Below are 15,677 nucleotides of genomic sequence, written 5' to 3' on the forward strand. Positions count from 1 at the left end.
TATGGTTTTGTATAAAAATATTTTTATTTGAGGCTATACATCCTCTGTACTTAGATACCACTGAGCGCTATCTTTCAGTTCCACTCCATCTTTTGCTGCATTTGTCTTTTTGAGTAGTTCGAGGTGTATCTACTCTGTGGTCCTGTATGTTAGCTGCACTGTGGTTTGATTGCGCATTCACATAGCTTGAACTATTGCACTTTATATAAGTGCACCCGGCGTATAAGACGACCCTCCCACGTGGAGGCATGTTTTTCAGGGGGAAAAAAGTAGTTTTATATGCCAGCAAATACAGTAAGTGTACTTTAAAACTAAAGTAATTTATTGAAGTACTTTTCTAGGATCCAGCCATCTTGGTCCCCTCGAACTTTAACCCACCGGTAACAGAATATGGACTACATCATCGGAAAATACAAATGAGAATATGACATCTCTGTAAATGTATGGTTCATTCGTATTATTGGGTCTTATACGGACAATCTAATTTTTTTCCATTTGTATCGGGATCTGCCGTATACGCCCGTCTTAGTACATTTCCCCCTATGTGTCTCATGTTATATAATGGGGGATCCTGCCACATAGCATCAGACACCGACACCTGCCCTGTGGGAACACATTATCTTCCAGCTCTGACCCCAGTGACAGAGTAACAGATCCCACATTATGGGGCTCATGTGGAGGTGGCCGGGAGTTGTGTCTAAGTACCGGATGCCAAATGGGATCCATAAAGTTGCATGGTGCTGGGCCCGTGGGCTGTGAGTACCACAGAACGTGGCCGGCTTGGCAATCCCAGCACATGCACCTCCTACATAGGTACCCGGGGTATGACAAGGCGCAGAGTCATAGTGATGGCCCAAATATCAGTATACACCACACACATTACAGTACAGGGTCACACTGTGTATTTATTACATATATATTACAGAGAGGCTGTTATACATAAAGCACAGATACAACAATGCGGTTATATAATGACTCAGTAATACATACACCAGCTGTTTTCCCATATACAGTCAGACTAGGAGACATGGAGTCTTATTGCACACTGATCGCTCATGTCACTGTAACCATGGGAATACATCACAGCAGCAATAGAACTGGAACATCAGCATAAATGACAGATGCATTCAGCCAATCAGATGGGGCCGCCTGTATTACATGTGTGTAACTTGCACCAAGGGTGGAGAGGGAACCAAGAGGTTACGCTTTACACTAATTGGGAGTCCATGTCAACACTGACACCAAAAAATGTTAAAAACACATGTCGACATTTGAACCTGTTAGACATTCAACTTCGGCATAGGAAAGTTTACCTAGACACTGTATCTAAGAATCCACATACAATGGATGATAGAGGAATTTAGTATTGATGCTTCCGTTTCATGTAGATCAGTTAATTAAAATTATGGGTGAGATTTAATAGGATGAGAGATTCAGAAAGTGAGAGATTTGGTGAGAAATCTCCAGTTTTTGTAAAGCGGCAATCATTAACACTGCTAAACCAGTTTGATTTTGAAGTGTAAATGATTGCCGCTTTATAAAAACTGGAGATTTCTCACCAAATCTCTCACTTTCTGAATCTCTCATCCTATTAAATCTCACCCTATACTATTTGTGTGTGAGTTTTCTGGTGTTTATGAACAGCTGATTTATGTGTAAAACATTTCCCACATTCCAAACATGAAAATGGTTTCACACTTGTGTGACTTCTCTCATGTATAACAAGAGTTGATTTCCTTCTAAAACATTTCCCACATTCAGAGCATGAAAATGGTTTCTCACCTGTGTGAATTCTCTCATGTTTAACAAGAGTTGATTTCTCTCTAAAACATTTCCCACATTCAGAGCATGAAAATGGTTTCTCACTTGTGTGACTTCTCTCATGTATAACAAGATTTGATTTGTCGCTAAAGCATTTCCCACATTCAGAACATGAAAATGGTTTCTCACCTGTGTGAATTCTCTCATGTTTAACAAGAGTTGATTTCTCTCTAAAACATTTCCCACATTCAGAGCATGAAAATGGTTTCTCACCTGTGTGACTTCTCTCATGTATAACAAGATTTGATTTGTCGCTAAAGCATTTCCCACATTCAGAACATGAAAATGGTTTCTCACCTGTGTGACTTCTCTCATGTCTAACTTGATTTGATTTTTCGCTAAAACATTTCCCACATTCAGGACATGGAAATGGTTTTTCACCTGTGTGAATTCTCTCATGTTTACGAAGAGTTGATTTCTCTCTAAAACATTTCCCACATTCAGAGCATGAATATGGTTTCACATTTGTGTGACTTCTCTCATGTGTATCAAGAGACGATTTATTTGTAAAACATTTCCCACATTCAGAACATGAATATGGTGTCACACCTGTGTGACTTCTCTCATGTATAACAAGATTTGATTTCCTTCTAAAACATTTCCCACATTCAGAGCATGAAAATGGTTTCTCACCTGTGTGACTTCTCTCATGTATAACAAGATTTGATTTTACGCTAAAGCATTTCCCACATTCAGAACATGAAAATGGTTTCTCACCTGTGTGACTTCTCTCATGTCTAACTTGATTTGATTTTTCGCTAAAACATTTCCCACATTCAGAACATGGAAATGGTTTTTCACCTGTGTGAATTCTCTCATGTTTAAGAAGAGTTGATTTTTCTCTAAAACATTTCCCACATTCAGAGCATGAATATGGTTTCACATTTGTGTGACTTCTCTCATGTATAACAAGATTTGATTTCCTTCTAAAACATTTCCCACATTCAGAGCATGGAAATGGTTTCTCCCCTGTTTGATGACTCTGATGTAAAACAGAATCTGACGGATGTATAGAACTCTTACCAAACTCAGAACTGGATGATATTGTATCATCTTTATGGTCTGTACTGTGTGTAGTAAGGTCTGAATGATCAGGAGAAGGTTCCTCATGACTAGAGGGACCAGATGAAATATCTGCACTGTGAAATGTTGGGTGTGTATTGGGGATAATGGGGTTTTCTTCTGGAGAATCTTGTCTGATGTTCTTATCTTCTAGTATATAACCTGGAGACACAATGAGATCTCCCTCCGAGGTATTCCTGCTTGTGCGCCCATCTGCAGGAAACAGATGAATGACAACAGACAGAATTGTTTACATTGAGAAGCAAATGTTCATGGAGGTTTTATCACTTAAACTGAACATGTCTAATGCTGCGCACACACTGGCCGATATATCGATGGTCTCTCAGCCAGCGATAGGTCTTTGAATGACCAGACATATCGCGTCAGCTCTGCAACACAGCCAATGGTCAACATACCTAAAGCTAGATAGTGCATGGTGCTGTGTGTGATATCTCCTGACCTCCCATACACCCGCTGCAGTAGGCAGCGGTGATGTGCAGCGGAATTGACCGGCGCATGTAATTGTACCCGCCCAGTTGTGACATCAGTCACTATGGATTGGGCAGGGTGTATGGAGAACAATCCATCCACAGATATATATATATATATGTCTAATAGAGCATACACATGGTGAGATAGGCTTTATAGAAGCAAAATCGACCAGAAAATGGAATGGACATCAAATGGTTTTTGCACATTAAATGCAGATTGGATCCCAATGCAAATCAAATAGATAAATAGTGATAGCAGCCAAGACTATATAGCGGAAATCTAATGTATCACTGCAGCATTCCAGTCCATGTCCATCTCCTGCCTGAAGCCAGTGTTGATCGAATGATAAATCGGATAGAAAATAGTGGAAACCGTAAAGGAGTAGAAAACGCGCCAGAGCAGGTGGAATTGTCCATATCTAATAGAGATGTAATAAATAACAGCAGGAACCGCGTGTGCGCACCTGACGTCTGAGCTGATTGTCGGCTCCCAAACGGAAATCGCTAAAATCCTCACAGCTGCCGAGTGATTCCGGGTTACGTGGCGGCTGTGAGCGTCAGGGACAGGACCAATCATACGATGGTAGGTAACCAAATGATTTCTTCTCTGTGCGGGCGCTAGCGGATGTATGTGTACCCGTACGTATCCCTGCACAGGGTGGGAGAGGGCAGGGGACGGCGTGCGTTCAGAGGGGCGGTGTTATCCTGCTCCCAGGGCTCCACAGGATAACATCACGCAGCACAGCGAGCAGGTCTGAATAGGGCCCTAAGACTCTCATCCAATCACTGGTTACAGACCAGACTGGATTACTGTAACCTGCTCCTATGTCTCCTCCCCAACTTCCATCTCTGTCGAATGACAATGATGGGCACCTCACCTCCCACCTAATTACCTCCTCCCACTCAGGCCTGCAAGACTTTGCCCACCACCATGGGAACTTTCCCCGCCCAGCTCTTCACCTCTCTCTGATGTATCAGTCAGACTCTGATACCCCAATTCCTTACTAATGCTTTCCTGCTGTCACTCTGTATCCCCTCTCTATGATCCTCAGTCTCTCCGCTCTGTATCCCCTCTCTATGATCCCCAGTCTCTCCGCTCTGTACCCCCTCTCTATGATCCCCAGTCTCTCCGCTCTGTATCCCCTCTCTATGATCCTCAGTCTCTCTGCTCTGTACCCCCTCTCTATGATCCTCAGTCTCTCCGCTCTGTATCCCCTCTCTATGATCCTCAGTCTCTCCGCTCTGTATCCCCTCTCTATGATCCTCAGTCTCTCTGCTCTGTACCCCCTCTCTATGATCCCCAGTCTCTCCGCTCTGTACCCCCTCTCTATGATCCCCAGTCTCTCCACTCTGTACCCCCTCTCTATGATCCCCAGTCTCTCCCCTTTAAATCCCCTATATGATCCCCAGTCTCTCTGCTCTGTACCCCCCTTTCTATGATCCCCAGTCTCTCCCCTCTAAATCCCCTCTCTATGATCCCCAGTCTCTCTGCTCTGTACCCCCTCTCTATGATCCCCAGTCTCTCTGCTCTGTACCCCCTCTCTATGATCCCCAGTCTCTCTGCTCTGTACCCCCTCTCTATGATCCCCAGTCTCTCCGCTCTGTACCCCCTCTCTATGATCCCCGGTCTCTCCGCTCTGTATCCCCTCTTTATGATCCCCGGTCTCTCCGCTCTTAACCCCCTCTCTATAATCCCCAGTCTCTCAGCTCTGTATCCCCTCTCTATGATCCCCAGTCTCTCCGCTCTGTATCCCCTCTCTATGATCCCCAGTCTCTCTGCTCTGTAACCCTCTCCATGATCTCCAGTCTCTTCCCTCTAAATCCCCTATCTATGATCCCCAGTCTCTCCCCTCTGTATCCCATCAGTCCCTCCAAATAAAAGGACCCATTTACATTATTTTTACCAAAATAATGCGATAAAAAGGGATTTTTGTAAGAACTTACCGTTCGAATCCCTTTCTCTGATATGGTCCTGGTGACACAGCTCAACACTGGGATGTAGGAGGGTCCGAAGGAGCCAGGCACCTATCCTAAAGCTTTAGAGGGTAGGCTACTCCCCTACTGCATCCCGGACTCTTCAGTTCAATCTTTCAAAGCCACTGGAATACATTAACTCAGTACAAACGCCTACACATATTATATGCACATTTTTTAACAATAACTTTTAACCAAATAACATGAAACATCATGAACCTGGCATACTTACTGAGCGTAAGGGAGGGATCGCTGTGTCACCAGGACCATATTAGAGAAAGGGATTCGACTGGTAAGTTCTTACAAAAATCCCTTTTTCTCTTTCAATGGTCCTGGTGAAACAGCTCAACACTGGGACGTTCCAGAGCCGGTCCTTTGGGTGGGTATGCTCAGGTCTGCAGCTCTCATTACTGCTCGTCCGAATGATGCGTCCTCCGATGCGAACTCATGGAACCTATAGAATTTGGCAAAGGTATGAACAGATGACCAAGTGGCAGCCCTGCAAACCTGCTCAGCTGTTGCCCCATGTCGAACCGCCCAAGAGGTGGCGACTGACCTGGTGGTATGCGCATTAATCCTGGCTGGCACTAGCCTACCAACTTTAGTGTACGCAATAACAGAGCGCAACCACCTAGCAATGGTCTTCTTAGAAGCAGGCCAACCAATTTTGTGTATGTCATACAACACTAACAAGGTATCAGTCTTTCTGACACTCTTAACTCTGTCCACATAAACGCGCAAGGCGCGCACAACATCCAAACTCCTCAATTTGTCCCTTTTTCTTGAACCCTCTGGGGGTTGAAACACAGGCAGAACTATCTCCTGGTTTAGATGAAAAGCAAAGACTACTTTTGGTAAAAACTGGGGTACCGTCCGAAGGACTGCCCTATCATCGTGAAATATCAGGAAAGGGGACTTGCATGACAATGCTCCCAACTCTGACACCCTTTTTGCTGATGCCACTGCCAACAAAAATACCAGTTTCCATGTAAGGAACTTAAGGTCAGCCGACCTTAATGGTTCAAAAGGTGCCTTCTGAAGGCATTCCAAAACCAGAGATAAGTCCCATGGAGCTACTGGTTGTTTGTAGGGAGGTTTCAACCGAGACACCCCCTGTAGGAAGGTCTGTACTTCCGGCAATAATGCAATTCTTTTCTGGAAGTAAATGGACAAGGCCGAGATCTGCACCTTTAGAGACTGAAGGCTTAACCCAGAGGAAAAACCATCATGCAAAAATTCCAACATTTTTGTCAATTTAAAGCGTGATGTATGAGACTTCTGTCTCTCACACCAACTAATATAGGTCTTACAGACCCTATAATAATTTGCCGAAGACACTGCCTTTCTGGCTTTTATCATGGTTTTAACCACTGCCTCTGAGAATCCTTTATTCCTCAAAATGGCGGTTTCAACAGCCAGGCCGTCAAAATTAATCGAGCTGAATCCAGATGATTGAATGGCCCTTGTCTTAGAAGATCTGACCTCAGAGGTAGACGCCACGAGTCCACAGACAATTTCTGAAGCCTCGAGTACCAGGACCTCCTTGGCCAATCCGGGGCCACTAAAATCACTGGGATTTCTTGGGCCTGTATCCTCTTCAACACTCTCGCCAGCATTGGGACTGGCGGAAAAACATAAAGAAGATTCCCCTCCCAGGGGATAGTCATGGCATCCACTGCTTCTGCCAGTGGGTCCCTTGTCCTGGCATAAAACCTGGGCACCTGATGGTTGAACCTGGATGCCATCAGGTCCACGTCCGGGGTTCCCCACATCAAAGTAATTTGATGAAATATTTGAGGATTCAGGCTCCATTCTCCTTCCTTCAGCTCCTTCCTGGTCAGGAAGTCGGCCTCTATATTCTCCACTCCTGGTATGAATATAGCTGATAATGCTGGAACATTCTGTTCCGCCCACAAGAAGATTCTGGACACCTCCCACATGGCCAGTTTGCTGCGTGTGCCTCCCTGGTGATTCAGATACGCCACAGCTGTGGCGTTGTCGGTCTGAATCCTTAAAGGAAGCCTCTGTAACCTGTCTCCTGCCAGAGAAATCACTTTCCACACAGCTCTCAGTTCCAAGATGTTGATCAGTAAGGCAGATTCTTCTGGAGTCCACAAGCCCTGCAGACGCAGGTCCAAGACTACTGCCCCCAGCCCCTGAGACTGGCGTCGGTAGTGACTACCAGCCAGCTCCAGGACTGCAGTGACCGACCCCATTGAAGGGAATCCACGTCTGTCCACCATTTCAGGGAGGCTCGAGTTTCCGAAGACAGCACTATCTGTTCTGACTTCATGGTCTGTGTGTTTCCTGACCAAGCCGTCAAAATGTTCCACTGGAACACCCGAGAGTGGAACCTGGCAAACTGCAGCGTCTCGAAAGACGCCACCATCTTCCCCAGCAGCTTGAGGCACCTCCACACTGATGTGCTCCGAGGGCTGAGAATCTCCTGGACTAAGGCAACCAAATCCCTGGCCTTCACCTCCGGTAAAAATACCCGATGTAGATGGGTATCCAGAATGACCCCCAAGAATTGGAGCCTCTGTGACGGTACCAACTGAGACTTTTGCAAGTTTAAAAGCCAGCCGTGAGCCTGCGAAAAACTGATGGTTTCTGCCAAGTGACTCTGCAACCTGTCTGCCGACTCTGCTTTGAACAGCAGGTCGTCCAAATAAGGTATCACTGTGATTCCCCTCAGCCGGAGCACAGCCGCCATTACAGACATTATTTTGGTGAAAACCCTTGGTGCTGTGGCCAGACCAAAGGGCAACGCCTGGAATTGCAAGTGCAGGTCTCCTATCGCAAACCTCAACAGGGCCTGATGTTCTGGGTGTATGGGGACATGAAGATACGCGTCCTGGACATCCATGGATGCCAAAAATTCTCCCTGGTCCAGGCTTAGCAGCACTGACCTTAGAGACTCCATTTTGAAATGGTCTACCCACAAATGGACATTTAGAGACTTTAAATTCAGTATTGGTCTGAAAGACCCGTCTGGTTTGGGTACCAGAAACAGAGTGGAGTAAAAGCCTTTCTTCCACTCTGTCCTGAGAACCGGGATTACCACCCCCTTCTCTAACAGAGAGTGAGCTGCTCTTAAGAGAGCTGTACGGAGCCGAGCTTCCTTTGGTAAAGCTGTGGGAATGAATCTTCTCGGAGGAAGACCTTTGAAGGGAATTCTGTATCCCTGTGCTATAATGTCTAACACCCAGGAATCCTGGTCTAGAGACGCCCAGGCGTCCTTGAACTGTGATAGACGACCCCCCCTACTTTATCACTGCCGGGCAGATCCCCCGACAGTCATGCGGAGGGTTTGTCCTCTCCTTTGGTGACAGGTTTCTTGTGAAAAGAACCAAATTTTGACTTTGGGGCCTTACCCCTGGAGGACTGAAACTTTCCCCTAAATGACTGTCATCGAAAGGACGCACCACCTCTAGGGGAGGGCCGAAAGGACAGCCTAAAAGCAGAAAATCTTGATGACTGCTTGGCTGCGGGGGCAGGCAGGAAGGTACTTTTGCCACCCGTGGCCTGCTTAATGATCTCTTCTAATTCAGATCCAAATAATAACTTTCCTTTGAAAGCTAATGTTTCTAAGGCCTTCTTAGACTCATTATCTGCCTCCCAGGCCTTAAGCCAGAGTACTCTCCTGGAATTGATAGACACTGTGGAAACTCTGGTCGCCATTTTGAGAGCTTCCTCTTCTGCTTCCAACACATACTCTGCCGCTGCCTTAAGCTTCTCTGCTAGCAACAACACACCAGGGTCAGCATGTAAAATGGTGCATAAATCATTGGCCCACTCAATCATGGCCTTAGAGACCCAGGCTGAAGCAATAAGGGGACGTAGGGTGAATCCCACCCCTTCAAATATAGCTTTGAGGTTACCCTCCATCTTTTTGTCCACGGGGTCCTTAAAAGCTGCGCCCCCTTGCACTGGTAATACAGTAGCTTTTGACAAGCGTGTCACAGAAGCATCAACTACTGGCACTTTTTCCCAGAGATCCGCATGAGACTCCGGCATGGGGTACAGACTTAAAAATCTCTTTGGCATCTGCAGCTTTTTATCAGGAGTTTTCCAAGCTCCTTCCAACAATTCTTGTAAACCTTCATCTGAAGGAAATGTAACAGCTTCCTTACGCTGCCGTTTAAATACACCTTTAGCAGGAGTTTTATCCTCCACTGAAAGTTTTAAAGCCTGTTTAACAGCTGTAATCAAATCCTCCACCCATGCGGCTGAGGAATCTTCAGAATCATCACCCTGCTCCCAGGGAATGTCTGCATATGCTCCCTCCTCTTCATCTACCAATAAAGGCACTGAGTAAGACCTTTTAGGGGTCCCTACAGCATCAACATCAATTTTGTCTAGCAAGTCACTAAACCTGTTGATCCCCTTTGCAGTATCCTGCATCACCTGTATGAAGGCAGGATCTGCCTGGGTAAGAGGCAAGGAGCCAGAGGACTGCTGAGATGATGGCATAGGTCTCTGAGATTCTACCAAGGCATCACTCTGTCTGTCCAGCAATTGCACTAAAGCGTTAACAGACCTGCCCAGGGCACTAGCCCACGCGAGTTCAATTTGCTCTGCCCTCTGGGGTTCACTCCCCATGGGTCTCACAGCAGCGCAAGCAATACACAAACCCCCCTTGGCCATCTGCTCAGGTATAAATTTTTGTGTACATACATTACAAGCGCTCATAGTATTAAGGGCTCCCTCCCCCAAAACCACAGCTTGTTGCTCAGACATGATGTAAAGTAACCACACAGTGCATACAATGTACAACAGCGCTTATACAGAGTCAATGCACCCAGCCACTTATCTGTCTGTCGGTTTCAGATGCGGGGAAATGATGCCCAGGAAATCCAAACACTCTGTCAGGATCTGTAAGCCAGCTCAGCTCCACTGCAAGCGTTCTGAAAGACGCCAAAACAGAGTGAGGGAAGAGACCAAGTCCCTGCTGCTGCGGGGTCCGTGACTTTTGGCGCCAACCACCCCCAGACAGCCGCTCCCTTAGTAGGATCTCCTAGTTCCAGTATCTCCCCCTCGACTGGGGACCACTTGGAACATGCCTGTAACACACTGCTGTCCTCTCATAACAGGAGCTCAGTGTGTAAGCTCCGCAGAAAATGGCCGCCGCCATCACGGAGCGCCTGTCCCCCATGATCCCCACCTGCGTGAAGCCGGTTTCAGAGCGCTCCGGAGCCCAGGCAGCTTCTTAATAGAAGCTGTAAGCGCTGCACAGGGAGGCCAGACAGCGTCTCCCTTGTGCACAGTGAGCTGACAGGATGCGCTTCTGTCAGCTCCTGCTGCCCTAGCAGAGTGAGGATTCACTAATGAGAATCCTCACACTGTGCCTACCTAGCTAGGGTGAAAGTTAATAAAATAATAAAAATTCCCTAACTACTCTATTTCTTCGGCTGCTCCCGCAGCCCTTTAGAATAGCACCCACTCCAGTGGGCACCTAACACGAACTGAAGAGTCCGGGATGCAGTAGGGGAGGAGCCTACCCTCTAAAGCTTTAGGATAGGTGCCTGGCTCCTTCGGACCCTCCTACATCCCAGTGTTGAGCTATGTCACCAGGACCATTGAAAGAGAAAGGGTATTTTTACATTATTTTAGTTTCCCCTGAATGTACTAGCAGGCTTTTGGAGCAGTTTTTATGAAAGCAAAATAATAATAGTTCAGGCGCAAAACTTCTAAATAATCAATTACTCCAAATATATATATATCACAATTCACTATGAGTGCTTATGATTGGTATATATGTGCAGCTACCAAGGCAACAGTAGTTAAAGAGCGAAAAAAGAACCAATTAAAGAGAGCGCATGTATACCAATGTATAAAGTTTTATTAAAAGACAATAATTAAAAATACATTAGTTAATATCAACCTTGTAATAAACCTATTCGGTATAATTGCCCCTTAGGCAAAATGTCCCATTGACAATTAGCAATGTCCCAAGACCCGTGCTAATCACACAGTCTCTAATTGGTGCTTAGGGACCAATAGTCAATATAAATCCTGTAGGGTAAAACACATGTGCAGATCTAATGTTACTTGAATGGTATGCTTCCCAGAGCAAAAGATCTCACCACTTGTCTGTCCCTCTTTAGAGGATATTAATTGCGGGCATTGATGGTTTTGTAATTCCACGCAAGAAAGTCTCCACACAGATGTATTTGCGGCCGTCTCAGACTCGGCGCTTACGGGGTCCTAGCAGTATCCGTTTGGCAGTGTGTGGCCTCCCGGCTCGTCTAGGTTGAGCGGTCCTCTGCAGCCGCACACCACGTGGCTGACAGGTGCTGTGACAGTATTATTAGCCGTGCCCCTCCTGCTATACCTCAACCCTCAGCACCGCACATCAGTTTCCCGACGGGCACCGGATGGGTGATCGGGCAGGTCCCAAGGTTAGGACGGTGGGGTTTTGATTGCCGCGGCTGAGGAGACTGTCAGGCCTCGCACGGGTAGCTCCAGCGCTACCCCGGCGGTTTCCCTGCAGCACGTCCTGGCTGTTGCTAAGCAGCCGGGACGCCCTCGCGTCATTGGACGCGGCCGCGTCATCATGCCACGACATCCGGCAGACGCCGCCGTGCGTCCTGGTCCGCCTCCTCAGTCTCTTCCCCCACGGCCACAGCGGTTGCCTAGGCGACGGGGGACGCCAGGCAACCAGGCGGAAGGGGAAGACTCCGGCTCAGCCGTCCGCCCACCTGATCAGCCGCAGCTGCTCACCATTGTCCGGCTCTCTATTTAAACCTTTTCACCGGGACACTCAGACGCCGGTTATAGTTCTTACCTAGCGTTCTGAGTGTTCCCGGTTCCTGGCGGTCTTGTCCTGTTCCTGCCTGTCTGTGGGTTTCCAGCTGCAGCATCCAGCGTTCCTATCCACCTCCTGGCTACTATCCTGGTGGTAGCCTGCCTTGCCTGCAGCAGTCACTGTTCTCAGATAAGTTGGGATTTCTCCCTTACCTTCTTGCTCTGAGATCACTGTGTATTTATATATATATTGTGTCATCATTAGTGTATTGTTACACCGGTACCCCCTGGGTACACTAGTATTCTTTTCTTATTGTGTCAACCCATGTGTATTGTTACACCCACTGGAAATCGTATTTCCCCAGAGGTTTCCTGGTCTCGGGGCGTTCCTCACCCCCGCCCTTAGGGCTGGGTTGTCCTCACCGGTGGGTACAGTTAGCTTTACCCTTGTTCTCTCCTGGCCTCGGCGAGCGAGTTAGCCATACTGTACTTAAGACCTGCCTGTAGCGGAGTGGGGCGGACCTAATTCGCCCTTCAGCCGAGACGGGCCCAGGTGAAGCCTAGCCCTGCACTTGTCCGTCGATTCCAGGTGGAGGCAACGGAGTTAGGGGTGGTGAGGACACCCGTGTCCATAACATTTGGTGAGGACACCCGTGTTCATAACATTATAACCGGCCATTTACTTAGCCCAGTCTCATCTCTATCATGGATCCTGCGCAGCAGGCCGCCGGCCATACTCTGGTAGGACAGATGCATTTGCTTACACAAAAGCTCCAGGAGCTTACACTCCGGGTCAACACACAGAAGGAGCGGGTCCATGGTGTCGTGTCTGCTTCTAGAAATCCTGAGCCTAAACTTAGTCTCCCAGATCGTTTTTCTAGGGATCGCTCACATTTCTATAACTTTAGAGAGGCCTGTAAATTATATTTTAAACTCCGCCCGGTCTCTTCTGGCTCTGAGTCCCAACGTGTGGGCATAATTATTTCCCTCCTCCAGGGGGATCCACAGACCTGGGCGTTCGGTCTCCCAGCTAGAGATGTAGCTCTTTCCTCCGTTGACTCTTTTTTTTCTGCTATGGGCTTGTTGTATGACGACCCTGATCGGTCCGCCTCTGCCGAAGCGAATCTTCAGGCACTACGGCAGGGTCAGGGTACGGCGGAGGGCTATTGTACTCAGTTTAGGAGATGGGCGACTGATTCGGGGTGGAATGATCCGGCCCTGCGCAGTCAATTCAGAATTGGGTTATCTGATGGTCTTAAGGACGCGTTGGTCCATTATCCCTCTCCCACATCCTTGGATGAGATTATGCAGTTAGCCATCAAGGTAGACCGACGGTTTCGTGAACGTCAAAGGGAGAGAGAGTCGGGGGTGTTCTCCTCTCACTCTTCCGGGAATACCCCGGAGATCCCGGGTGAAGAGCCTATGCAGATTGGGGCCACTCGCCTTTCCGCCTCCGAGAAAAACCGTAGGGAACCGTGGGAAGCAGGTGTCGGAAGTTTCTGCCTTTTTGGATTGTGGGGCAACCGGCAATTTTATTGACGCCACCCATGTCGAGTCCTTGGGGCTCGATCCCTTTCCCCTCGAGGGGAACTTCTCCGTTTGTGGTTTAGATGGTCTCCCACTTTCCAACGGCAGTATTTCCTCACGCACTCCTTCCCTTCGGTTGTCTATTGGGGCCCTTCACTCCGAAGAAATATCTTTTTTCATTTTTCATTGTCCTTTTGCTCCTCTTGTCTTGGGCCTACCTTGGTTAAAGAAACACAATCCCAACATAGACTGGGTCTCGGGGGAGATCACTCGGTGGGGGTCTTCGTGTGCGGACAACTGTCTCTCTCTTCCTCTCCGGGCCTCACACCCTGTCCTTTCTGCTTTACCTCTTCCCTACCGGGATTATTCTGATGTTTTCTCCAAAAAGGAAGCAGAGACATTGCCCCCTCATCGTTCGTTTGATTGTGCTATTGATCTTGTCCCCAACTCTAGGCTGCCCAAGGGGCGTTTATATGCACTGTCTGTCCCGGAATCCCAGGCTATGGATGATTAAAGAAAGCCTTGAGAAGGGTTTCATTCGCCCATCTAAGTCTCCTGTGGGCGCGGGGTTTTTTTTTGTGGAGAAAAAGGATGGGTCCTTACGCCCCTGTATAGACTACCGGGCTCTTAATCAGATCACGATAAAGAATTCCTACCTGTTACCCCTCATTTCGGTCTTGTTCGATCAAATTCGGGAAGCGGTCATTTTTTCAAAGATCGATTTGAGGGGAGCATATAACCTCATAAGAATCCGCCACGGAGACGAGTGGAAGACGGCCTTCAATACCCACACTGGCCACTACGAATATCTGGTGATGCGGTTCGGCTTGGCCAACGCCCCCGCAGTCTTCCAAGACCTCATTAACGAAGTGCTCAGGCCTTTTTTAGGGTTATTCGCTGTAGTCTATCTGGACGACATTTTCATTTTTTCCAAAAGTCTTTCAGAACATAGACAACATGTCCGCATGGTTCTCCAAAAACAATGGGAGAACCACTTGTACGCCAAGTTGGAAAAGTGTGAGTTCGAGGTTTCCCAGATTTCTTTCCTGGGTTATGTCATCACCTCTAAGGGGTTTTCTATGGATCCTTGTAAAGTACAAGCTATTCTTTCCTGGGCTCGCCCCAACAATCTCAAAGCGGTTCAAAGATTCCTAGGATTCTCAAATTATTACCGCAAGTTTATTTGCTCCTTTTCGGATATTGTCGAGTTAACCCGCAAGGGAGCAGATCCAAAGAATTGGTCCCACCAGGCCATTGAATCCTTCGAGAAGCTGAAGAAGGCTTTTTGTTTGGCCCCCATTCTTCATCATCCTTATCCCAGAAATCCATTTCTGGTCGAAGTTGACGCTTCCGATGTTGGGGCCGGTGCAGTTCTCTCTCAGAAAGACGTCCATGATCACAAGATTCATCCTTGTGCCTATTTCTCTCGTAAATTCTCTTCGGCAGAAAGGAATTACGACGTTGGCAATAGGGAACTTCTGGCCATAAAATGGGCATTTGAGGAATGGCGCCATTGGCTTGAGGGAGCAGAGCATGTCATCACGGTAATCACAGATCACAAAAACTTGGCTTACATCGAATCGGCCAAACGACTAAACCCGCGTCAAGCACGCTGGGCTCTGTTTTTTACCAGGTTCCGATTCGTTATCACCTTTAGACCAGGTCCCAAGAACATCAAAGCCGACGCACTTTCTCGTAGCTTTCAGACCACTCAAGGTGCCAGACTTGATGCAGTACCCATTGTTCCGCCTTCTATTATCATTGCCGGTCTGACCCAAGAATTAGCAGCACGTGTCCTCGCTTCCCAGTCCTCTGCTCACCGGTTGACACCGCAGGATCGGCTTTTTGTTCCCAAGAGTTTACGAGAGTTGGTCCTCAAGGACTTTCATTCCAGTAGGCTGGCTGGACATCCAGGTACCACCAAGACTCTTGAACACTTGTCCAGAGCAGTCTGGTGGCCCACCATGAAACAGAACGTGACTCGCTTTGTTTCCTCTTCTACGATTTGTGCCCGGCACAAGTCCTCTCGATTATACCCGGTGGGTCAACTCCTTC

At 47.6% G+C, this 15,677-nt stretch overlaps 1 protein-coding gene across 1 annotated transcript in view; it reads right to left on the reverse strand.

Annotated features, from left to right (window-relative positions):
• Positions 1-1,572: 1,572 nt before the first annotated feature.
• The window catches only part of LOC146007463 (uncharacterized), a 137,507-nt gene continuing 123,402 nt past the window's right edge, over positions 1,573-15,677 (reverse strand). The window contains exon 4 of the mRNA XM_083145835.1: positions 1,573-3,096. Within this exon, the coding sequence (XP_083001961.1) occupies positions 1,604-3,096 (1,493 nt within the window). The 3' untranslated portion in view covers positions 1,573-1,603. The remainder of the gene's footprint in view (positions 3,097-15,677) is intronic.

The sequence above is a fragment of the Crinia signifera genome, chromosome 6 (assembly GCF_055691185.1).
Source record: "Crinia signifera chromosome 6, ASM5569118v1, whole genome shotgun sequence".
NCBI lineage: Eukaryota > Metazoa > Chordata > Amphibia > Anura > Myobatrachidae > Crinia > Crinia signifera.